The following is a 25,783-nucleotide window of genomic DNA, read 5'->3' on the forward strand; positions in this document are numbered from 1 at the left end:
ATCTCTATCATCTTTCATATTTATCTTCTATCATAATAATTATAATTACCGTATATACTCGTGTATAAGTCGAGTTTTTCAGCACAAAAAATGTGCTGAAAAACGTCCCCTCGGCTTATACACGAGTCAATACTGACTAAAATTGACTAAAAAAATAATAAACTTATATACTCACCCTCCGGTGGCCCCGATGCGCAGCGCTGCTCCCCCGATGTCATCGCGGCTCCTCTTCTGGCTTCCCGGCTGTTCTTCTTCCTTCAGCGTGCTGGGCGCCGCCATGCTCTTCTCGCGGGCGGCGCCTAGTATGACGTCAGCAGCGGCGCGTCATACTAGGCGCCGCCCGCGAGAAGAACATGACGGCGCCCAGCAAGCTGAAGCAAGAAGAGGAGCCGCAATGCCATCGGGGGAGCAGCGCTGCGCATCGGGGCGCACGGTGAGTATATAACTTTATTTTTTTATTCTGCTGGGGGCACGGCTGTATACTACTGGGGGCAGGCTGTGCTGTATACTACTGGGGGCCGGCTGTGCTGTATACTACTGGGGGCCGGCTGTGCTGTATACTACTGGGGGCAGGCTGTGCTGTATACTACTGGGGGCAGGCTGTGCTGTATACTACTGGGGGCAGGCTGTGCTGTATACTACTGGGGGCAGGCTGTGCTGTATACTACTGGGGGCCGGCTGTGCTGTATACTACTGGGGGCAGGCTGTGCTGTATACTACTGGGGGCAGGCTGTGCTGTATACTACTGGGGGCAGGCTGTGCTGTATACTACTGGGGGCACGGCTGTGCTGTACACTACTGTGGGCAGGCTGGGCTGTATACTACTGTGGGCAGGCTGGGCTGTATACTACTGGGGGCTGGCTGGCTATATACTGGGGGGTCTGTGACCAATGCATTTCCCACCCTCGGCTTATACTCGAGTCAATAGGTTTTCCCAGTTTTTTGTGGTAAAATTAGGGGTCTCGGCTTATACTCGGGTCGGCTTATACTCGAGTATATACGGTAATAATTCTTTATTTATATAGTGCACACAGATTACACAGCGCTGCACAGAGCTTGCCAAATCAGTCCTTGTCCCCAATGGGGCTCACAATCTAATCAACCTACCAGTAATTTTTTGGAGTGTGGGAGGAAACCGGAGGACCCAGAGGAAACCCACGCAAACACGGAGAGAACATAAAAACTCTTTGCAGATGTTGACCAGCGCTGCAAGGCTGTAGTGCTAACCACTGAGCCACCGTGCTGCCCATCAATCTCCCTATCATCTATCTATCTCCTATAAAATTCTCCCATCTTACATTTTGTTTTACCAAACCAAAGGGTGCCTCTATCTGACTGTGACTGATTATAAAATAGTTTTATTTTGGGGCCGCACTTTGTCTAGAACCGGCCCTGACTAGAGACTTAGTATATCTGGATATACAGGCAGTCCCCGGGTTATGTACCAGATGGGTTCCATAGGTTTGTTCTTAAGTTGAATTTGTATGCAAGTCGAAACTGTATATTTTATAATTGTAGTTCCAGACAATTTTTTGCCCCAGTGACAATTGGAGTTTCAACATTTTTTTTTTGCTGTAATTGGACCAAATATTATCAATAAAGCTTCATTACAGACACTTTACTTTATTGCAGTCTGGGACTATAGTAAAGCATCAAGAGAGCTTCACCAGAGGTCACAGGGAGCAGAGGGGTCCATCTGTAACTAAGGTGTCCTTAAGTGGGGGACCCCCTGTATACCTAAATGAGCATCCATGTTTCTTTTGTATTTTATGAGTTACTTTTCACAAGTGATTGTATACTTAGCCTTTTTATAATGTTTTTATAATTTATACATTTATATGCCTGAGATTAACCTCAGTGACTTAACAGATAACATATTTAAAGGTGTTTGCCCACAAAAAAAATTCTCAAATTTCAATCCCCTACTGATGATGATAATTTTTGACCCTGTACTTTACAATTTTACTCAGGTTTTTTGCTGTTTTAGCTCCTATCACTTAGTGGACACATTATGATCCCTCTAGTTCTGTGTGGCTACTATGTGGGTAGATTATCAGGGTACAGGTTTATATACTGTATATACTCAAGTATAAGCAGAGGCCCCTAATTTTCCACCAAAACCGATAGTTTATGCAAAAAAAAGGATTCTATAATCTATAGAAATGAGGCTTCAGCGCTTCACACCCTGGCGATTCCTTGCACCACCGATATTTAATTATGCACACCCCATCTTCATTGTGTTCCTCCTCCTTGGATCGAGAGCCGGTCCACACCCGACATGGAGCCGCTCACCGTTTAGCTGCATGTGTGTAATACTATCTTCTTGTCCTTGTCGGTGTTTTCAGGAGCTGCTCCCAGGATTTTCCTACACAATTAATTCACTGAGCTTAATCGCAGGTTTATATATAGATTAAAATGTAACATTTAACCCCTTCCCGCCGCAGCCCTTTTTTCATTTTTGCATTTTCATCTTTCACTCTCCACCTTCAAAAATCAATTTTTCCATGTAGAGAGCTGTGTGGGGGCTTGTTTTCTGCGTGAGATATTGCACTTCATTGCGGCGGTATTTAATATTCCATGCCGTGTACAGAAAAGCGGGAAAAACTTTTTTAAATGCAGTGAAATTGGTGAAAAAATGCATTTGCACTATTTTCTTGTGGGCGTGGATTTTACTGTGCCGTCTTATCCATATGTCACCGGCTCTCGGCACTTCTCGCGCATGCGCAGTCAGTGGATCAGCACACAGCTGCAATGTGTCACCAGCTGTACAAGATTCACTGACTGCGCATGCGCGAGAAGTGCCGAGAGACGTCGCCGGCTCTCCATCCAAGGAGGAGGAACACAACGAAGATGAGGCGTGAATAAATAAATATCGGAGGTGCAAGGGATTGCCAGGGTGACAGTAGTGAAGCGCTGAAGCCTCATTTCTATAGATTATAGAATACTTTTTTTGCCTAAACTATCGGTTTTTGTCCCTAAACAAAATATGTCCTGGGGTCAGTGGTAAAGAGCCCAGAGGGTGGTGTGAGGAGGTCATTTCGGCCAGGATCTAGTGGTGAGTTTCCTTTAAAGGTCCCATCATGAGGATTTATTTTATCTGTGGAATCATGGTAGAAAATCAATGTCTGCCTTTCATTTTGGTTTCATTTGTAAACATCAAAATTATAAAAATTCTTCTGTCCCATGTCATAGAAATGCCCAACAGTGAAAGGGTTAAAGGAAATCTACCATCAAAATCCATCATGATAAACCGTGGACACTTACTCAAATCCAGGCACCGTGACTGTGGTGATCTTCTTATATTTGTTATCCATGGCCTCATTCCTTCTAATATCAACTATGAGAATTATGTTAATATTAACCCCTTAAGGACGCAGGGTATTTTCGCTAATTTCTCGCTCTCCATCTTCAAAAATCCATAACTTTTTCATTTTTCCGTGTATAGAGCTGTGTGAGGGCTTATTTTGTGCGTAACAAATTTTACTTTCCCATGATGTTATTTATTATTCCATGCCATGTAGTGGGAAGCCGCAAAAAAATTCCAAATGTGGAAAAATTGAAAAAAACTGTGTGTGCGTCATGTTCTTGTGGGCTCAGTTTTTACGACTTTCACTCTGCGCTCCAAATAACAACTTTACTTTATTCTTTGGTTCGGTGCGATCGCGGTGATACCAAATTTATATAGGTTTTAATACATTTTCAAAAATTAAACAAATGTGTACAAAAAAAAATAAATTTTTTTGCCATCTTCTGACGTGAATAACTTTCATACTTTGGCGCACGGAGATGTGTGAGGGGTCATTTTTTGCGAAATGAGCCGACGTTCTCATTGCTACCGTTTTGAGGTCTGTGCGACATTTTGATCACTTTTTATGTCATCTAAAAAGGTGTAAAAGTCACGTTTTGGACATTTGGGCGCCATTTGCCGTTCCGGAGGTCACCGCCGTCAATAACCGTTTTTATATTTTGATATATAGGGCATTTTGGGACGCGGCGATACCTAATGTGTCTGTGATTTTTACGATTTATTATATTTTATATCAGTTCTAGGGAAAGGGGGGTGATTTGAACTTTTAATATTTTATTATTTTTTTACATTTTTTTTTCTTTTTTTTCCCCCACTATTTCTTAGACCCTCTAGGGTACATTAACCCTAGATGGTCTGATCGCTCCTGCCATATACTGCAATACTACTGTATCGCAGTATATGGCATTTCTGCTCACTATACATTACAATGAGCCACAGGCTCATTGTAATGCATGTGCAGAAGCCATGTATCCTCGGGTCAAACGAAGACCCAAGGCTACCGATCGCCGCCCCCCCGATAACGTTCGGGGGAGCGTCGATCGGAGGTAAGATGGCGGCGCCCATGCGCCGCCAAATTTAAAGTGCCGCCGGCAACGAAAAGGTTAACACCCGCGATCGGTGCAAGCACCAACCGCGGGTGACAGCGATGGGTCTTTGCTGCGATATGCAGCAAAGCCCATCTCTGTATGAAGAAGGCTCAGCCCGTGAGCCCTCATCCAACCTTCACAGCTCCATGGCCGATATATCAGTCACGGAGCGTGAAGGGGTTAAGGTTAGATTTCCTTTAGCTTGGCTATAAAATTAGTGTCCCCTCTGGGGGACTAATTTTATAAAAGATAATTTAGGGTACAAGTCCCCTCCTGGTATAGAAAAAAAACGAGCAAAAACGAGCAACTTTTCACCAAAAAATCTCAAATCCAATGCAGACGTCTCATATGCCGCATTTATCAAGCAGCCACTGATGAACAGTTATGTTAGTCTCCGTTTCAGACTAACATAACTGAACTTGTGTTCGCACGGGCAAGCATTTGACGGCGCACTGAAGAGGAGGTGGGAGGAGTGTTGTCCATAAAAAAGTTTGTATGTTCTCTCCGTGTCTGTGTGGGTTTCCTCTGGGTCCTCCGGTTTCCTCCCACACTCCAAAACACACTAGTAGGTTGATTAGATTGTGAGCCCCATTGGGGACACGGACTGATTTGGCAAAAACTCTGTAGTGCTGCGTAATCTGTGTGTGGTATATAAATAAAGGATTATTATTGTTCTTTAGACGCGGGGAAAGATGGAGCCTCGTGTATAATTTCCCTGTGTACGGTACGTACTGCCACCCGGGTTGCCATAGCCTATAGGCCTAGTCTATAGGGATGCAGTATATACGCCACACAGCGGCCGTCTGAATGAGGCCAAAGCCATGTGTGTGATGAATTAACTCTTAGCGGTCTGTAGAGATGGATGTAAGGAGAGCATTTTCCTTAAAGAGAACTTGGGCAATTTCCTGCTACAACCCTGGACATTTACGACACAACCAAAAACTAATGTAAAATGTGAAACACATTTAATTTATTAAAACTGGGAAATCCAGAGAATTGTAGTTTACAATAAATGCAATAAGTGAACAGAGACAAATTAAAATTCAAATTGAAAAAAAATAAAAGACTGTGTACACACCGATTCCCATCTCTAGTGCAGGTTCCTATGTGTGCGATGCTCTGCAGACAGACCCTTACTGTAATACATCATCCTGGTGCAGAGCATCAGAGTACCAGAGGAAAGTGGATTGTGTCGGGTCAGGGATTCGTCCGTTCTGGGACAGCCCATTCCGTTTCTTTCCCTCCGAAGTCCAGAACTGTGCAAAATAGTCCATGGAGGAATCTCCTTTCATGTGACGTGGTTAGAATTCCTCTCGCTTCATGTTCCAGGCACATCATGGACCGGACGGCACCAATGTAACATATCGTGTCCTGTAACAAATCCACCCGAGGCTCAGGAGGTGCGATGTCTGTAAATGGGAAACGGTTCTTTATCCTCCACTTCATGTCTGCTCCGGAAAGGCGCTGACATCAGAACGAGTGGAGATAAAGCAATTTCAGCTTATTGTAATATTTTTTAATTATAAAAACTCTATCTTCTTAAGACCCGGAGCGAGGAAGCCGTGCGGGCAGCAGTCTCTTCAAAAAACGGGCAACCTTGTCGCCGTCAACGTACACGAATTAATGTCTTCTGTGTGGGTGGCGCGGTGCAGCGAGGGCTCTGAAGCGCTTCGGTTGATTTTGGGAAGAGAGTGTTGTAACAGTTCGATGGAGGAGAGGATCTAGAAACAAAGTCATATAACAAATCGCCAGTCAGTGAACGTCACACAATACACAGGGAGCAATTAAAATGTCAACAAAATTTTTAAACAAATAGTGTAAATGATAATCGCAAACTAACAAAGTCGTTTCCCGTGTCTTTTGTTTCCTCTGCTCTCCTTCCTGTACTAAGAAGTTTGTGTAAATCAGCTTTCTGTCCTGTATGCGACAGCTGAAAAGAAGCTGATAAAATGCCTAATGACTCGTCTCCTTACAGACAATCCCTGAATAATCCAATCTCTGAATATCGATGATTCAGTTATTTGATGAAAGTGTTAATCCTTAGCCTCCTCATCTGTCTGAAATGGACAGATGTCAGAAAGCTTTCAGATACACTGCTCACTGCAGGAGAAAGCAGCAGATAATGGACAGAGAAATTGATTAACTTTGGCAAATACATGTTATTGTTTGTGTAATAAAAAGTTATACAATTTTCCAGTTTACTTCCTCACATTTTCTAGATCTCTGCTTGCTGTCACAGTATCTTTCCAGTGGACAGAAATCTGACCATGATCACACAGGTGCACGGCTCGTTATATCACTATTACTCTCTATGATACTAAGGAGCCGTGCACCTGTGTGACCATGGTCAGATTTCTATCTGCTAGAAGTAAACTTAGAATCTTCCCATATAATTACAGCAAGTAGAAAACTGAGAAATTGATACAGAAAGTATATTGAAAAAATGTATCACTTTTCAACAAGCAAACAATTTGCTGAGATGAGAATATCCCTGTAAGATCTATTACAACGTTTACCATCATCACTGGCACTATTTACTGCTGAAATGAAGAAAATGAGAGCTTTGAAACTAATTTTTTAAGGTTTAAGGTAGAGGAAAATTGCTGTGAAATTTCTGAGGGTCGCTGTAGATTTTCAACTTTACACCCAATAATTTAGAGTGACGGCACAGTGGATAGGATTTATACAGATCCCAATAACTACAGCAGCGGTTATGGGTGCAGAATCCACTGCTTGTTAATGACAGCTGCAAATTCCAAGTGTGGAGGCCGGAGCCCCTGCAGCAGACAGGACGGATATCAGGCTTTTACATGCAGCGATTATATGGCCCTTTCCCGATGAATTCAGTGTTGACAAGACATCTGACCTGCAGGGGGCACTGTTATCACACGTATATACACATACAAGGATAGCAAAGTGTATTTGGGGCCAGGTAGGTAGATTTCTAGTCACAAGTCTACTTACTTGAGGAAACAGAGGTCTTTCATCCTTGACTTTCTGTATAGAGTCCGCCACCAGCCTCTTCATTGCTTTGGGACAATTCTTGTAGAGCTTACTAAGATCCGGCACCAGACATCCTCGGCCAACCAGAAATATAATCTATAGGAGGAGACAAATTATATACAGTATTCTGGTAAACTACTAAATAGACTTCTATAAGTTATGGGCATAACTAAGAGCAACATGTACTCCACAAAATGGCAAACCCAGACGTAGTGCGGCCTCTGTCCCCCACGAGCCCTCACCTGGTCTCTGTCCCTGATGTGAGAATATGGCAGCTCCCCGGTCATCAGCTCATACAGAACTATTCCGTATGAATAAACATCCGACTGGAAGCTGAAAGGGTTATTATCCTGCATCCGAATCACCTCAGGAGCCTATAGAGGGAGAAGTCAGAACAGTCATTATGTATCAGTGCAGCGAGATCCTTGTATACAGGGTAGAAGCCGAGAACCTACCAACCATCATAGCAGGTATATCAGGATGTACTTCATATCAAATTAAAGGAACACTCCAGTCACAGCCGATACATTGTGCAGGGCCTGAAGGGAGGAGCAGGACTCTGGGTTCTAGTAAGGTCCTAGGAATACAATGGGAATGAGTTCTGGCCCCGCACCATGTATTATTCTATGATGACCAGAGTGTTCGAAACCCTTTTATTCATGATTACAGATTGTCCCTCCCGGATGATGTCAAAGGCCACGATACCAGCCAAGATGGCGGCACGCACGCATCGCCAGCAGCCAACAACCCTACATACAATCCTCACAGCAACATGAAGTTCCTGCTGGTCCTGGTGAGGGAAGGGGTTAAAAGAAATCCCTCTCAAAAATGATAAACCAGGGACACTTACTCATAGATTCAAGCACAATAACTACAGTAATCTTCTTATATTTGTTATCCATGGCCTCCTCTTTCTAAAATCAACTTTTATAATTAGACTAATGAGCCAGAAGGGCTCCTGGGGGTGTTGCCATAACCCCTCTGTGCTGTGGCTTAACAGGTTTTGTTGTGTAAATTTACAGCAGGCAGAGGATTTGGAAGTGCTGTGGGGTCAACGAGGAGGGGAGACCGTGTAACAGCCTGTAAAGCTACAGCCCACAGGGTCTCTGGTAACATCCCCAAAGCCCTTCAGGCTCATAAGCATAATTTTAAAAGTTGACTTTAGAAGGAAGGAGGCCATTGATAGCTATAAGATAATTACCAGTCACGGTGCCTGGATCTATGGGTAAGTGTCCCTGGTTTATCATGCTGGATTTAGATGTTAAAATTATATGCACATATATACACATATATACATTTCCTCACCGATCCCTTTCCATTCATATGTTTATTAATTCTTAAAGGGCGCATTACACCTTGACAAAGAAAAGTGATGCTCAACCAGGAAGTAAAGAACAGCAGGGGAACAAGTCGGCATAGAGACAAGCAGATCATGGTGGTTGGTGAAATGGGTTGTACATATAATAAAAAAATATATATATAATTCAAAAATAAAGGCATACAAACCAAATATGGGACATAGCAGAAGAATTAAAAAATATACAGAAATTAAAGATTTTTTTTTTTAAATCTTGACCAACATTTTACACCTCACAAAACCACTTTAAATGTGAAGTTGTTTCTTTAAAAATGGATTCTGAGTGTCGTCTTCTGCATTGGCTGTGGTCACCATATCAGGTACATCACACACACACCTCTATATACTGGGACCAATACAGTGCGATTACATCAGGACAGATCGGTCCTGTGCAGAAGGTCCATCCTACAAACCACCCCACAAAGTGGTCCATCGGGTCTCCATGACTCACCATCCAGAGGATCGACCCCGTTGGCTGCTCCACCTGTTGAGAACCGCTCCATCTAGACTTGACCGTGGCCAGGCCAAAATCGCCAATTTTTACCGTTAACCCTTCGTGTAGAAAGATGTCTGTGTTATGGTAAAGGATCAGAACAGGAGGATGTAGGTCTACACCATTGTGCCGCAGAACAATTTTGCAGCATTTTCTGTGGATTTCGACACACGCAATGCAAGGGATGAGGCTTGTTAGATTCTAGTGCCTTGGAGAGAAGACGCCATCATAGGGGCGAGTAGCAATTTGCTTCCTTCACTATGTAGTTTGTTGATGGTAGATTTCCTTTAATTGGGAGAAGTAGTCCCCGATGAGTATTGCAGCTCCGTCCCATTCTTGCCTTAATCCAGGATGCAGCTGCTGGCAGAATAAACTTGACTTGCTGAATAAGCTTATTAGTTTCAGAGGCTACTGGGGGCGTGTAGGAGCCCAAGAGAGCTACTCAGAGGCCAAGAAAGTCTACTCCACAACCCCAGTCGCTGGTTCAAACCCGCCTCGCCACTCATCTTTCTCTTCATTTAGCTCCTATTCCTGTGCAAGACATGCACCTCTGGCTCCTGAGCTCTGAGCTTGTGCAGTAGTTCAGAGTCTTCTGCCGGCGGCGGTGGTAGCTACGCACACAAGCTCCTCCTCTTCATTTAGCGAGCGAGAGGCACGGAAAAGGGAGCTACTGTGCTTGTGCAGAGGTCAGCTGCAGCCGCAAATGCTCTAAATGAAGAGAAAGACGACTGGGTTGGCAGGTATGAAGCAGTTACTGGGGGCATGGAGTAGCCTTCGCCCATGGAGTGCTCTTAGGGTGCGTCCACACGTTCAGTTTTTGCAGATGCAGTTTTTGATGTCCAAGTCAGGGATGGAGTAAAAGTAGGATGAGAAGTAGCACATTTCAATTATTTGCCTCAACCTATTATGATCCACACCTGCTTTTGGCTACAAAAACTGCATCTGAAAAAAATTTAGTGTGGGGACACCCTACACACCCCCAGTAGCCCCAGTTAGCATATGCAGCAAATAAAGTTTATTTTGCCGGCAGCTGCATTCTGGATTAAGCCAAAAACGCAAAGCTGCAGCCATAGGCAATCTGCATCGGGAACTACCTTACCAGGTACTTTACCAATGGTAGATTTCCTTTAAACACTTTCCAAGTGTCATCTCTATTTTGGAGATCCAGGAACACATTTTACCTGTACAAATTCACAGATGAGAATTCATGGAGGTGTACAGGCACCTCAAAGGGGCGTTCCAGGAGTTACTACTGATCATTTCCTCTGCATAGAATTACACAAACACTGCACATTGCTCCAGGATTTGGAGTGAAGGGGTTAGTGCTGATCTCCAGGGAACCTTTACCCCCTACACAGGTGGAGAGAGATTTCGCTGTGGTAAAGGATACTGTTTGACTTCATGTCTCTGTGGATAATGTTCTTTGCATGTAAATAGCTGCAAGAGAACAAAGACACGTTAAACATCAAAGCAAGAAAAGAAAAAGAATCCAAACAAAGGAATAACTTGGCTTGTGCTCCTCAGCCTGACTAAAGGTTGTGCACGTTATTGCACGGACTGCATTGTGTCTTTATACCTCGGGCTCTTGCAAGGACACAAGCTCCAACATGTCCCCCGCCTGCTGGCACACACACAGCAAAGCTGACATTTACCTCATGATCAGTAAATATCCTGCTTGGCAGAACACGGATCTGAGCCGTCAAGCAAGAATATCAAGAAATGCTTTCACCAGGAACCCGCAGCTCTAAGGAGAGGATCCGCACGTGGTATGGGGAAGTGTGTGATCCATGAGGAGATATCGGGAGCCCTATTACAGGGGCCATGAAAACTCCAAAATAAAGTTGACAGATGGGCTTGTCCGGCACAACCAGCCAGTCTGACTTCTGTAATGCTGACCTCTTTTACCTTGTAAAATACGCATAAGGCCGTTTCAAGCGGCCACAATGGTTCTTTGAAGCACATACAATGCCGCACTGAGAACATTACTACAATCCGGCGGTGCTTTTTGTTTTGCGCGTAAGAAGGGACTTTGTGTATCATATAAATCAGTATGATGCAAGGAGTCCCATCCCTGGCACTGTGGACTGTCCATAACACTGGACTCTGCACAGTCCGATTCATATACTGACCACAGCAGCGTGTTTCACCGCTAGACAAGCAATAATCTATTCCATTCATTACTAGTTTCCCTAAACAAATTGTTCATCTTTTCCTAGAATCAAGTTATTGCAAATGAAAGAAGTGAATAAGTCCCATCCCTGCAGTGACTAGTCTTACTGAGGAGGTAATCTACCAGTAATTAAAACTCCTTAGTCTTCCACATTAGTAGGGTCTTCCAAAACTACAACTCCTAGGATGCAGCTGTCAGGACATGCTGGGAGTTGCAGAGGCAGAGACATTCATGGATCCAGGTGCTAGTGCAATACATCAAATAACTAGTTGTACACGAGACTGCGGGGAATACTCACTCCATGCCTTGTGCCGTCTGCCTGGCGATGTCTATCAGCTGGAACATCTGGAATTTGGTCTCCTGTACGTGCAGATGTTTGTAGAGGCTGCTGCCCTCACACCACTGGGTGACAATAGCCAAGTTCTCTTTTGTCATGTAGCCCATGAAGAGTAAAATATTCACATGCCGCGTTTTTCTGTTGAGAAAGTAACCGCTGTGTTTAGGTACTGGATACGATGCCGCACAAAACCCAATACATGGCCTCTACAGAGCAGGAAACAAACCGAACACCAACATAGATCATAGTAAACTGAACTGTGCGTCAGGAAGCTGCTGGTAAAGCAAAGTAGGGAACATTACGCACAGTATTAGGCGAACTAAATTTCAGTTAATTCAAGGTCAGACAAAAACAACATAATAAATATGGCGACTGAACAGTGTGGTGACATATATGCGCACTCACCATAGTGTGCTGGGCACTATGCACTTCTATGGCAGCCATGCACTCTATTACACCATTATAGATCCTGCTACATGACAGGTCCTGGAGTCTCATACAGGCCGTAGGCTGGGAATGGATGGTCACCTACCAAAGATGTCAAAGGGAGCTACAACCTGATCCAAGATCGCAGCACCTGATTGGCGCCAGAGTTTACCCGTCACCCACCACCAGGAGATAAATGGAGCAAATACCAATCGTGGATCTAAGCGGCAAGTGTGTGCTGCACAATGCAGCCAACACCCACCATGTATGAAGAGGCTCAGCCTGTGAGCCCTCTACATACATCCTAAACGGCTTCATGACTTACATGTACAGCACATACATTAAAGGGGTTAATACAGATATTTATTATAATCCATTTTTACTGTCCTATAGGTTTCTATACAGGAGCAGCTTCTTTACAGTAAGAGTAGTGAGCCTATGGGACTCTCTTTTCCAGAGGAAGCAGTCATGGAGAAATCCCTAGGATCACATAACATATGATGATACATCTTCTCAGCCTTACAAATGATGAAATCCAGATATTCAATACTTTTATTTATTACAAGTTTGCCTACTACACTCTATGCAGTTTTCTCCCCTAGCAGTGCGATGCTAGGGCCAGGTTACATCTCCATTATTCTAACTAGGAGGGATGACAAACAAACCGAACAGGTGCAGATCCTTCTCTTATATTTAGTCTAATAGGATAGGATGAACCAAGATGGGAACTGACCCTTAAACTGTATTAGGACGCCGGAGACGACCCCCTGTGAGATAACGAGAAACTACTCACCTGAGAACAGCTACTTCGTTTCTAAAGGCCTGCAACTGTTCTGGGGTCGGATCTGAAACTTTGAGGATTTTTACGGCCACATCACCTGAAACACAGGAGGAGTTGAAATGATATTGGAGCAGATCTGTGACCCATGTGCATGATACTATCACACCGGCATACAATGTCAGAATCTCGGTTTTTAGATTAGGAAATATTAAAGCTTGATCAGATCAGATTTAAGCTTTATGAGGAGGAGCAGTGATTTGTATCACCTCCTAGATCCTCACCGAAACAAAAACTACAATGCTAACAGCTGCTAGAAAATAAAGTCACCTTAATGTAACCATATTACATTACACTAATAATTGTTGAAAGGTAGATACACTTTACTCATCAAAATGATAAACCAGGGACACTTACTCATAGATCCTGGCACTGGGACACTCAATTTTATACTACTTATCCATGACCTCCCTCCTTCCAAAATCAACTTTGAAAATTATGCTAATGAGCCAGAGCAGCTCTGGCGTTGTTACCAAAGCTCCACCATGCGGCAGCTTCACAGGCCGTTACACTGTGCAGGTCTCACCCTCCCTCTGAATCTCACGTGGTGGGAGCAAGTAGGTCCATTCAATAGTACGGAGGAGAATGCAGAACCCGACTTTCTTTGGAACTCCAAGTCACTGTCACTGAGTGTAGGAGAGAAGGCTGTGCTCGGTGATGTCCGACGCTTTCATAATATTCAGTGGAACAGTACAACACACAATCAAACCTTTTGCTCCACTCATTTATTGGTTTGTAACCCCCTGTTCTCCAGATCAATAGGTGCCCCGTTTTACACCCTCATGATCAGCTTGTGGATAGGGGATAACTTGCTCAGCACAACCCCTTTCTATATATGATATGCTATCCATCCTAGCAGAACAAGAGAAGATGCACAACATTGGTCCATCCACATGTTCCCAGCATCGTCTTATCCAGAAATCCTATATAGATTCCCCGGTACAGAGCGCTCTAATGTAACAGAAACCAGAGCAGCGTGGGATCGCCTACTTCTACCCAGATAAGGCCATCACCGGAGCACAAACAGTTAATGGATGCCCGGGCCTTTCCATCCTGTTATTATCCAGAAACGTTTTACTGTCACATCTCAGTATTTTTGGCAAATTACATAGAAACCAGGGCCAGGGGATCATTTTCTATATAAAACACAAATCTCGCTGATGTCACCGGCCTCGGACCCTGAACACGTCCTTTCTTATAAAACTGCATATCTTGGCCGGACTCTTATAACCGCAGCATGAATTAAAGAATTTGTCAATTTGTTGGTTAACATTCACCACCGGGTAGTGAAGCAAGACAAGCGTTGTCTGTATGAAGGGTCCTCTCTCTGCATCCGTACCCTCCCCAAATTCTGTGTGCACGAAACATCGGAAAACCTAATTAAATAAGGAATGTGAAGTACGACCATTGTAGCACATAGAAAACCCATTTAAATAGCGCTCTAAGATTGCAATGTATTGCTACACCACTGGGTGCTGATGGTCCAAACATTGGGACCGCCGCTCCTCACAAGAATAGGGACCTCATGTACCCCAGTGGGAGATCAGCAGCACCAAGCAAACATGTTCTCCCCGTGTCCAGTCACAACCATTACATTGATGAGTACTCGCCATTGAAAACAGTTACGTTATTATATATATGAGGTCCCAGTTGTTGGACCCCCAAAGATTTAAAGATAATTACTTGTTGTGAAATTGTGTGTATAACTTGCCCATTTTTGGTATCACCATCTCTCCAAACGTGCTGAGGGAGCAGCCTCCAGATGGAGACTTGTGCTCCGTGACCAGGCATCCAATTCTATGTGCTACCTCTCCCCTCTCACAGCACAAGTCTCAGAAAATGAGCTTTCCATCATCTTCCAAGATGGGATATATCTGGATTACATATTAAAGGGCTATTTCCATCTTATAAGTTACTACATATTCACAGTATACTGCATCAGTAAAAGATGTAACCATTTCTAGAGCTTCTACCAAAGTGCTTTTCACTGCAATCCATTCCTTAATACAATTGTATGCTAGCGCACCCCCCCCCCCTTCCAAATAAGATCAGCATCAACCAAAGAGACACATGGCACATTTTATAAGGCAAAACCTTTCCAACAACATGGGAATACCCCCTAAACCTGGCACTAGTGAGGAAACGCATCCATGTGCCTTCAAAGTTTTTATTAAGGTGGAACATTCGCCCCTACACTTCTATATCTAGTTCAAGGTTATTAGCCAAAAACTATGCAATTTGCAAGCTTTCGAAGGCAGTGTAAAGACTGTGTGCTGTAGCGGCCGCAGGGTCTCCATATCCTTGACACGACTGAATGTGTATGATGTAATGTGTATGATCTAATTCCCACTTTAAGGGCAACACCCAAAGTTACAGTCATCGGCCAAAACTTTTGGAAGGGAAAGAAGCTAAACAGAATAACTGGACAGGTTACACGCACATGATCACATATACAGTTCTATAATGTAACGGGACAACCATGATATAAATCTATTGATACATAAAAACCAAAAAACTAAATAGAGACCAAGAGGGTGGCTCCGTCCTCCTGATATATCTGGCAGCTGCGCCATCTAACTATGCTACACCTGGTTCTCCCTGGCGCTGTAGCCTGCAGACTTTCAGGCCTGAATATTTGCAGGCTATAACAAGTGTGTAGCCGCTTTGACCCACTGGGCTACCCGCTGCACCCCCATAACTTGTGGTTCACTAGTAATTGTGATTATCAAGCCTGACACATGATCAGCAGATGTGTCCACAGTTACAACACTACAACATACACTCACCGGCCACTTTATTAGGTACACCATGCTAGTAACGGGTTGGACCCCCTTTTGCCTTCAGAACCGCCTCAATTCTTCGTGGCATAGATTCAACAAGGTGCTGGAAGCTCCTCAGAGATTTTGGTCCATATTGACATGATGGCATCACACAGGTGCCGCAGATTTGTCGGCTGCACATCCATGATGCGAATCTCCCGTCCCACCACATCCCAAAGATGCTCTATTGGATTGAGATCTGGTGACTGTGGAGGCCATTTGAGTACAGTGAACTCATTGTCTTGTTCAAGAAACCAGTCTGAGATGATTCCAGCTTTATGACATGGCGCATTATCCTGCTAAAAGAAGCCATCAGATGTTGGGTACATTGTGGTCATAAAGGGATGGACATGGTCAGCAACAATACTCAGACTGTGGCGTTGCAACGATGCTTAATTGGTACCAAGGGGCCCAAAGAGTGCCAAGAAAATATTCCCCACACCATGACACCACCACCACCAGCCTGAACCGTTGATACAAGGCAGGATGGATCCATGCTTTCATGTTGTTGACGCCAAATTCTGACCCTACTATCCGAATGTCGCAGCAGAAATCGAGACTCATCAGACCATCAGACGTTTTTCCAATCTTCTACTGTCCAATTTCGATGAGCTTGTGCAAATTGTAGCCTCAGTTTCCTGTTCTTAGCTGAAAGGAGTGGCACCCAGTGTGGTCTTCTGCTGCTGTAGCCCATCTGCCTCAAAGTTCGACGTACTGTGCATTCAGAGATGCTCTTCTGCCTACCTTGGTTGTAACAGGTGGCGATTTGAGTCACTGTTGCCTTTCTATCAGCTTGAACCAGTCTGCCCATTCTCCTCTGACCTCTGGCATCAACAAGGCATTTCCGCCCACAGAACTGCCGCTCATTGGATGATTTTTCTTTTTCGGACCATTCTCTGTAAACCCTAGAGATGGTTGTGCGTGAAAATCTCAGTAGATGAGCAGTTTCTGAAATACTCAGACCAGCCCTTCTGGCACCAACAACCATGCCACGTTCAAAGGCACTCAAATCACCTTTCTTCCCCATACTGATGCTCGGTTGGAACTGCAGGAGATTGTCTTGACCATGTCTTCATGCCTAAATGCACTGAGTTGCCGCCATGTGATTGGCAGATTAGAAATTAAGTGTTAACGAGCAGTTGGACAGGTGTACCTAATAAAGTGGCCGGTGAGTGTATGGTATCCACTGCATACAGGAGTGAAACATAGCTAGATTTGTGGGTTACAGACCTCTGGGTATACTCCACTGCTCTAGTGTGTGCGCTACAACTCCAATTTATTGCCCATGAGACTGCTCAGCTATCTACATCGATCCCATATACTTTCATAAAGCTTCAACACTCCAATGTCTCCGCTCCATTCACACAGGGGGCAAGAGATGCCCCACTCCTACTCTGCTGCCGATATGTTGTTTGAGCTGTGACGCGTCTCATGTGATGAAATGTGTGTCTATCTATGTCCACATCTACAGCTGTTACAGTGGAAGTTTTGGGGCACAATGTATCCTGGTAACATCTGCCAGACGTCTGCTTACAGAAAGCGCAGCCTGTGCTGTGTGATGACGTCCATTACAATGAAAAGTTTATCTGGGATGACGAGTGTGGACACGCATGAGCTCACCACCTGTAATCTAGTGGGGCTCTTACAATACACACGTCGCCATGATTAAAAGTGAATGCGAGCTCCTGTCACGCTTCAGCTCATGTACATTACACAAATTAAATTGCCCTTCAAAGACCAGTTTCCAGTCCCATTATTCTGCCGCCTGCGATAAAATCCGTCATAAGAAGAGGATTTGATAAAATGACAGGAATGTTAAAGGCACAAAAAGAACCTACTTTATTTTTCGGACTAAAAGGTGCACAAAAAAAAGTGAATTAGTCTCACCGGTAATTCTGTTTCCATAAGTCCACCATGACGGCACCTGGAGGTTGCACCTTGACCTTTGGTAGGGACAGGAAGTTGCGAAAGGTATAAGGCCCCTCCTCTGCCGCTGTTCCCCAGTGTCTTCCAAATAACCACCGGGGTTCCAGTAGAGAGCTAGAAGATATTAGCCAGACATCATTAATAACACAGGGCAGGGTAAATATAGCCGTCATGGTGGACTTATGGAAACAGAATTACCGGTGAGACTAATTCACTTTTTCCATTACGTCCCCCATGACGGCACCTGGAGACTTACCAGATAAATAGATTAGGGAGGGACCACAGCCTGGAGAACTTTCCGTCCAAAACTCAAATCATGGCTAGAAGGTAGATCCAGGCGGTAATGTTTTGGGAATGTCGATGTACTTGACCACGTAGCTGCCTTGCAGATCTGGGAGATGGATGCTCCCCGTTTCTCCGCCCAGGAAGTAGCCATAGCTCTGGTAGAGTGGGCTGTTATGTTTTTTGAGAGACTCACATCTTGTAGCTGGTAGGATTTAGAGATGGTCTGTTTTATCCACCTAGCAATGGTGGAACTTGATGATTTCTCTCCTTTATTTTTTCCCCCAAACTGAATAAAAAGGTTTCTGCATTTTCTGAAAGATTTGGTTCTGTCTAGATAGATTATGACAGCTCTTCTGACATCAAGGGTATGCCAGAGTGCTTCCTTCTCATTCTTTGGGTTGTTACAGAAAGATGGTAAAACGATTTCCTGACTTCTATGGAAGTCTGAGACTACTTTTGGGAGGAAAGACGTATCTAATTTTAGTACTATCTTGTCTTCCGAGATGATCAGGAAGGGTTCCTTGGAGGATAGGGCCTGCAGTTCTCCAATTCTCCTGGCGGATGTTATGGCCACAAGGAAGGAGGTTTTGAGAGATAGGTCTTTCAGGCTGCATTCCGAGAGTGGTTCGAACGGAGGCTTCATAAGGGAGTCTAGGACTAGTGATAAGTTCCATTTTGGTATATCTGATCGGATTGTAGGTCGCAGTCTTAAGACTGCTTTCATGAACATCTTCACCCACTTGTGCTCTGCTAATGGGAAGTCAAAACAGGCGCTTAAGGCCGAAATTTGGACCTTAAGGGTGTTAGGTCTTAACCCTTTAGAAAACCCATCCTGTAAAAAATCCAGAATTTTAATGATATCCGGTTTGCCCGGAATCGGGGAAAGGTCCCCGCACCAGGATATATACTTTTTCCAGATCTTGTAGTATATTTTGTTGGTGATTGGTTTCCTGCTTGCTATTAGGGTCTGTATGACCTGGTGAGAAATTCCCTTAGCTAGGAGCAATTCCCTTTCAGGAGCCAGGCCGCCAGGTTCAGAAACTTCGGGTTTGGGTAAAGAAGAGGGCCCTGGTGTAGCAGGTCCCTTCTGTAGGGAAGGAAGATGGGTCCTGAGATTGCTAGTTTTAAGAGAAGTGGGAACCAAGGTTTCTTCGGCCAGAATGGTGCTACTAGGATCACTGTTGTCCGACTCGATAGAATTTTTTGTAAGGTTCTGGAGATTAGGGGAAATGGAGGAAAAGCATATGCTAGATTTGTCCCCCATGATTGGCTTAGGGCATCCAGTCCCAGAGGGTTGTCCTTGGGTGAGATGGAAAAAAATACCTCTGTTTGAGTATTCTTTTTTGAGGCAAACAGATCTACCGACGGAGAGCCCCATTTCTGGGTTAGAGAAAGAAAAACTTCCCTGTTCAGGGACCATTCGTGTGGGTCCATCTTTTCTCTGCTCAAGAAGTCCGCTGACTGATTCTCTGACCCTTTTAGGAATACCGCTGTTAAGGAATCTAGGTGATTTTCTGCCCAGGAGAAGATCTTCTTGGTGACCTCCATCAGGTCCGAGGATCTTGTGCCCCCTTGACGACGTAGATATGCCACAGTGGTCACATTGTCTGACAGGATCCTGATATTCTTTACCTGGGTTTTGGGTAGCCTTTTTAGTGTTTCCCATACTGCCGATAATTCCCTTAGGTTTGAGGATTGTCTTCTCATCCAAGGGGACCATGACCCCTGAAGGTAACGGTCTGGAAGAACAGCTCCCCATCCTGAGGAACTGGCGTCTGTTTGGATGATCAGGACTGGAGTCGGATTCCATGGTATTCCCTTTTCTAGATGCTGTTGGTATTTCCACCAGTTTAGAGAATTTTTGACTTCCAGGGGAATGACCTTCTTGAAGTCTAAATGATCCAAGTTCTTGTCCCAAATTTTTAATGTCCACGCCTGTAGTGTTCTTACATGGAACTGGCTCCATGATACACAATTTATGCAAGCTGTTAGGAGACCTAGTAGTCTCATGGCTGAACGGACGCTGCATGATTTTTTCCCCTGGAATTTGTCTATGAAGGAGGTAAGGGATTCTCTCTTGTCTTGTGGAAGAAAAGAAGTTTGGCGTCTGGAATCTAACATTACTCCTAAAAATCTTGTCTCCCTCTGGGGGTCTAGATGGGACTTCTGGAAATTTATAATCCAGCCCAGATTCTGCAGGGTTCGTATTGTCCGATCTCTGTGATTGAGAAGAGTCGGGGTCGAGTCTGCCACTATGAGGAGGTCGTCCAGATATGGAATAATTGAGATTCCTTCTTTCCTCAAGAATGCCGTCACTTCTGCCATGACCTTTGTGAAGGTCCTGGGGGCTGATGAAATTCCGAAGGGCAAGGCTCTGAATTGGAAGTGGCAGACCTTCCCTTGAGGTGATTCCACTGCGAATCTTAGGAATTTCTGATGATTCTTGTGTATGGGGACATGATAGTAGGCGTCCTTTAGGTCGATGGTGCACATTTGTGCGCCTGGAGGAATTAGTGGGGTGGCTGTCCTTACTGATTCCATCTTGAAATATTTGTATTTTATGTTCTTGTTTAGCCGCCTGAGGTTTATAATAAGTCGAAGGGTCCCATTTGGCTTTTTCACAAGAAATAAGGGGGAGTAGAAGCCCTTCTTTTCTTCTTCTTTGGGAACTGTAACAATTACCTTCATTGTTAACAATTCTTGAAGATTCTTCCATAGCTGTATTGTCATTCTCCGAGATGTTAGGTTGGAGACAAGAAATTTTTGTTGTGGAGGGGAGCTGAATTCTATCTGGTAACCTGATTTGATGATACTCAGGATCCACTTGTTTGATGTGATCGTTTCCCATCTGTGGAAAAAGAAAAGAAGACGCCCCCCTACCTGGTAGTCACTGTTTTTTTGATTGATGTGGAAGGTTGGAGAATAGATATCCTCGGCCTCTTCCACCTTTGTTGAAGGACCAGCGGCCCTGTTTTCCTCTGCCTCTGGAGTCTTTAGGATCCTTGGGATTCCGAAAGGAATAGTTTTTCTGGGGTTTTTTAATTTCCGGAAAACCTTTCTTTTTATCAGAGGCTTTTTCCAGAAGAGTATCCAGTTCAGCGCCGAACATGAAGTCTCCTGTGAATGGGATGTTGCAGAGCTTTGTCTTGGATTTTACATCCCCTCCCCACTGTCTAAGCCAAATAGCCCTACGGACTGAATTAGATAGAGCCCCTTCTTTTGCTGACAGTCTGATGTTTTCAGCTGAAGCATCAGCAAGAAAACCTGTCGCTGAACGCAGCAGCGGTATTGTTTGTAGAAGGAGATCCTTGTCCGCATCTGTTTTAAGGTGGTCTTCCAATTCTCCTAACCAAAAGAACAGGGTTCTCGCTACCGAGGTAGCAGCTATGTTAGACTTGAGGCTGAGCATGGAAGATTCCCAAACTCTACGGAGTAGGGCATCAGCCTTTCTGTCCATGGGGTCTCTTAGTTGGGAAGAGTCCTCAAATGGCAGGTCCGTTTTTTTCACCACCTTAGACACTTGGATGTCTACCTTGGGGGGGCTGTCCCAGGTTTCTGTCTCTTTGGGGTCAAAGAGTAACCTGTTCCTGAACTCTTTAGTGATGTTTGCCCGCCCCTCAGGATTCTTCCATTCCTCTTGGACAATATCTTTTAGGGTCTGATTTATGGGGAAAACCCTTTTCCTTTTGGATTTTAACCCTCCAAACAATTCGTCTTGGATGGATTTTGGCTCTACCACCTCTTCCACGTTAAGCGTATTACGTACAGCTTTAAGGAGGTTATCCAGTTCCTCATTAGAAAAGAGGTATTTTGAGGTTCCTTTATCCTCGGACACCGAGGAGACATCATCAAGCGAGTCCTTCCAAGAATAGGTAGGAGCCGCAGAGTATTTATCATAGTCCGAATCAGTATCCTGGGATCTAAGTTTTTTAGGAGCTGGCTCTTGATATAAATCCGGATCCTGGACAAGTTCAGGTTCGGGATTTGGCTCAGGACCCAGTCCCGGTACCGGTCGGTTTAAATTGGTAAACATCATAAGAGGATTGGAATTCCTCCCGCATGGCCGCTTTAAGCTCATTTAACATTGACTCCTTTTCCTGTTGTAAGGCCCTGGCTAGGCATTCAGAGCATAGTGATTTTGGATACAAATCTGATAATCTTATGTTACAGGAAAGACATCTTTTTGATTTAGTAACACATTTTCCTTTTTTGGGGTCTTTGTCTTTCTTCTCCTTGTCCTTAGGTCTAGAAGAGTCGTCCTAGGACAAGGAGACAGACTATATTAGAATCTAAACAATAATGCACACCAAATTTTTATCCCCTTTAAGCCAAGTTTTTTGGTTGTACTCACGGTACCCGGGACAATGGGGGAAGAACCAAGGTCGTCCGCCATAGTAAAGGATATTTTCCACAGCTTCAGTAGTGAACTCGTTGGTGGTATAGAGGCTGACACAAAGCAGGAAGCACTTTTAAACTTCCCGCCACCTTCTAAGCCAATCAGATGGCTTCTTTAAGAGTCACGTGACCCAACCCGGAAGTCGGGCGTACTGGCCGGCGATACACGGCCGTCGCGCAGTACGCACCGGCGTACAGGAGGCAGTAGCTGTGGGAGGTAGCGCCCGGAAGCCGGGGGGCACCTCATCCAGGGTCCGGAGACCCATGCTCCCCTCGGCTTCAGCTCCGGGCCGCAGGAGGAGGGGAGCCAGGACACGTCCCGCAAGACGTCCAGCCAGGAAGGGAGGTACAGCCCCCGCTCGCGGCCCGTGCTGGGGGGTTTCTAATTTCATCCCTCCCCCCCCCCCCCCCAAGGGGAGAGACGAGGTCTCGCAACCCTGACCCTTGGTAGGGACAGGAATACACTGGGGAACAGCGGCAGAGGAGGGGCCTTATACCTTTCGCAACTTCCTGTCCCTACCAAAGGTCAAGGTGCAACCTCCAGGTGCCGTCATGGGGGACGTAATGGAAAATCCTTTGATATTCTCAGAAATCAAAGGTGCGCCTTATAGTCCAGTGCGCCTTACATATGAACTGTACTTACAGACAACAGCTGCCTTGAGCTGTGCACAGGTCTGCCACCTGCTGGTCATTCATCCTTATAATCAGGTGCACCTTATAATCCGGTGCGCCTAATATATGACCCTAGACGTTTTAGCAGGCATTTATTGATGGTGCGCCTTATAATCCGGTGCGCCTTATATTCCGAAAAATACGTTATGTATATAGAAATAGCTTTAAAGAGAGTCGTACCTATGGGATGTAAAGCCATTTTGTATAAGTGTTCCATGTTCGCCCACCTGTAATATTGGATGCAGGGATGCATCGGGGGTCCATTGTTTGTGGCCATCGTGACACAAGTCTGCACAACCAAGTTTGAAAAAGACTGTCTAGCCACGAACACTTGTAACATTGGGACCTGCTCTGAGTTTTGTGGCTTCCACGCGGCGCCACTGGCATGTGTATGAGCTCATAGCAATGCATAGGGCTGTGAGCTCGCTGCTGAAGCAACGCATAGCACGCAGCCCCAAACAAGGTTTCTGGCATGGAGCCCTAACCCCTTTAGGAAGCAGTATTTTTTTTTGTATTTGGGTTTCCTTTTTTCGCTCCCTACCTTCAAAACTTCATAACTTTATTTTTCCTGTCTACAGAGATTTATGAGGGCTTCCGTTCTATATGGCAAATTGTACTTCCTAGTGACCGTATTTTTATATTCCATGCCATGTACTGGGAAAAAAAACAATCCAAATGCTGTAATATTGATGAAAAAAAAAATGCATTTGTGCCATTTGCTTGTAAGCTGTTTTTTCAGCTTTCACTGTGCCCTCCAAATAAAGCCACCACTTTATTCTTTGCTTACATTAAAGCACAAAATTTTTTCTTCATTTCACAATATTCCGACACCAATAACTATTCCTCACTCCACTGTAAATAGCCGTGTAAAATTTTTGTAATTTTTTTGCTGGGCGAGATGGTATTTTCATTGCTACCAATTTTTGGACTGTTTGATCACTTTTAATTTCAAAAGTTATGCATTTTAAAAAATGGCAAAAAAAAGTGTCATTTAGGACATTTGGAGCAAAAGGAAGAAGCATCTTTATATTTTAAAAGAGCAGGCATTTTAGGAAACAGCGATACCAAATTTTTCTTTTTTTTTTTGCTTATTTTAAAATGAGATGGAGAGATATAAACAAACACAGTCTATATGTGCAGACACACTAAGGTACAGGCAGTCCCCTACTTAAGAACACCTGACTTACATACGACCCCTGGATGTTGGCATTTTACTGTACTTTATCCTTAGGCTACTATAAACAGCTATAACAGTTATCAGAGGTGTCTGTAATGAAGCTTTATTGTTAATCCTGGTTCTTATGACAACCCAACATTTTTAAAATCCAATTGTCACAGAGGCCAAAAAATTCTGTCTGGAGCTACAATTATAAAATACACGGTTCTGACTTACATGCAAATTCAACTTAAGAACAAACCTACAGAATCTATCTTGTATGTAACCCGGGGACTGCCTGTACTGATCTGAGGCTGTATGAAGGTGTACAACTATACTTTTGTACGTGTAGTATGTAGAAGCAGGATTATGAAAAGTGAACTTTTAATTCAAAGTTTGCAGCTTTGCACGTGCCCTGTGTAGGTCTTTCTGCTCTTTGCAATGAAGTGTTTCACATTTTGATTAGAAGGTATAGCCCTTTACCAAACGTACATCGGCAGCCCTGCACACCCCACTGCACTCCTTACCATGCCATTTGCCTTTGTATACCGTTCCAAAAGATCCGGATCCTATTCGGGAAGACAACATGACCTCGCTTGCTTCTATTTCCCAGTAGTAGCTGGAATCTCTTTGACCACGGGAACGCTGAAGAAAAACAAAACGCATAACATCTGTGTAGTTGGCAACTTATGTGACCACCATCCAAACTGGCAGCGCCGCCATCTTCCTCATCCAGTCACCCCGAGCCCTCCTGGCACCTTCTCTGCAACAAAATCATTTACACATGTCCAAAGGTGTTGCACTCACGATTTTATTCTTCTCCTGGTTGCTGGAGACTGCAGATTTCTCCCTGTGCGTTGGAGCTGGGGTTTTGGACTGTGACCATCCTGTAGGACTCAAGTTATTTGGACTCCCTAAGAAAATAAAAAAAATAAGGGAGATGGGGAGAATGTTAGCAAAGGGAATTTTTTTTTTTAATAGGATTTTAAGTAGGTTTTGAAATCATTTTGTTTGCTGGAATGCCCCTTTAAGTCGAGGTGCTCTTACCTGATTCGCTATGTGTTCTTACTGCATCCTGCAAGACAAAACACAGAATTTCATCAATACCAAGCAAACGAAAACTCTACAGAAATAGAGGAAATCAGCAGGAGGGGAGGCAACGATTGTTGAAAGGATCCACATGCAATGTAGCACAGGCCATTTAAGAATGAAAACTTGAAAAATTAAAAAAAAAACAAACATTTTGATTTATAAAATTCTTAATAAACTTCCAAAAAGTTACACACAGAGTGCATATAATATCACACTGCAAAGCAAACATTCCCATTTCAGCGCCATTTTTTTACATTGTGTAAATTCTGGTAAAATACTGACGGCCGCCACACGTTATCTCAAGAAGATTCTAGGGATTTTAAGACAGGTAAAAGGTAAAATAAACGATCACCCGTTACTTCTCCAGATACTCTAGTGCTGCTTGTCCGGCAGCGATGTTATATCAGTAATAGGACTTC

General features: G+C 44.2%; 1 protein-coding gene across 5 annotated transcripts in view; it reads right to left on the minus strand.

Moving 5' to 3' along the window:
* Nucleotides 1–5,338: 5,338 nt before the first annotated feature.
* The window catches only part of RAF1 (Raf-1 proto-oncogene, serine/threonine kinase), a 61,695-nt gene continuing 41,250 nt past the window's right edge, over nt 5,339–25,783 (minus strand). For all 5 annotated transcript variants that reach the window (XM_072127861.1, XM_072127862.1, XM_072127863.1 and 2 more), the window contains 10 exons: nt 25,320–25,347; nt 25,080–25,186; nt 24,800–24,917; nt 12,975–13,059; nt 11,717–11,893; nt 10,639–10,685; nt 9,207–9,325; nt 7,641–7,772; nt 7,360–7,494; nt 5,339–6,116 (listed from right to left, as the gene is read on the minus strand). In XM_072127861.1, coding sequence (XP_071983962.1) covers nt 5,976–6,116; nt 7,360–7,494; nt 7,641–7,772; nt 9,207–9,325; nt 10,639–10,685; nt 11,717–11,893; nt 12,975–13,059; nt 24,800–24,917; nt 25,080–25,186; nt 25,320–25,347 — 1,089 coding nt within the window. In that variant the 3' untranslated portion in view covers nt 5,339–5,975. The remainder of the gene's footprint in view (nt 6,117–7,359; nt 7,495–7,640; nt 7,773–9,206; nt 9,326–10,638; nt 10,686–11,716; nt 11,894–12,974; nt 13,060–24,799; nt 24,918–25,079; nt 25,187–25,319; nt 25,348–25,783) is intronic.

This window comes from Engystomops pustulosus, chromosome 10 (assembly GCF_040894005.1).
Source record: "Engystomops pustulosus chromosome 10, aEngPut4.maternal, whole genome shotgun sequence".
Classification (NCBI taxonomy): Eukaryota; Metazoa; Chordata; class Amphibia; order Anura; family Leptodactylidae; genus Engystomops; species Engystomops pustulosus.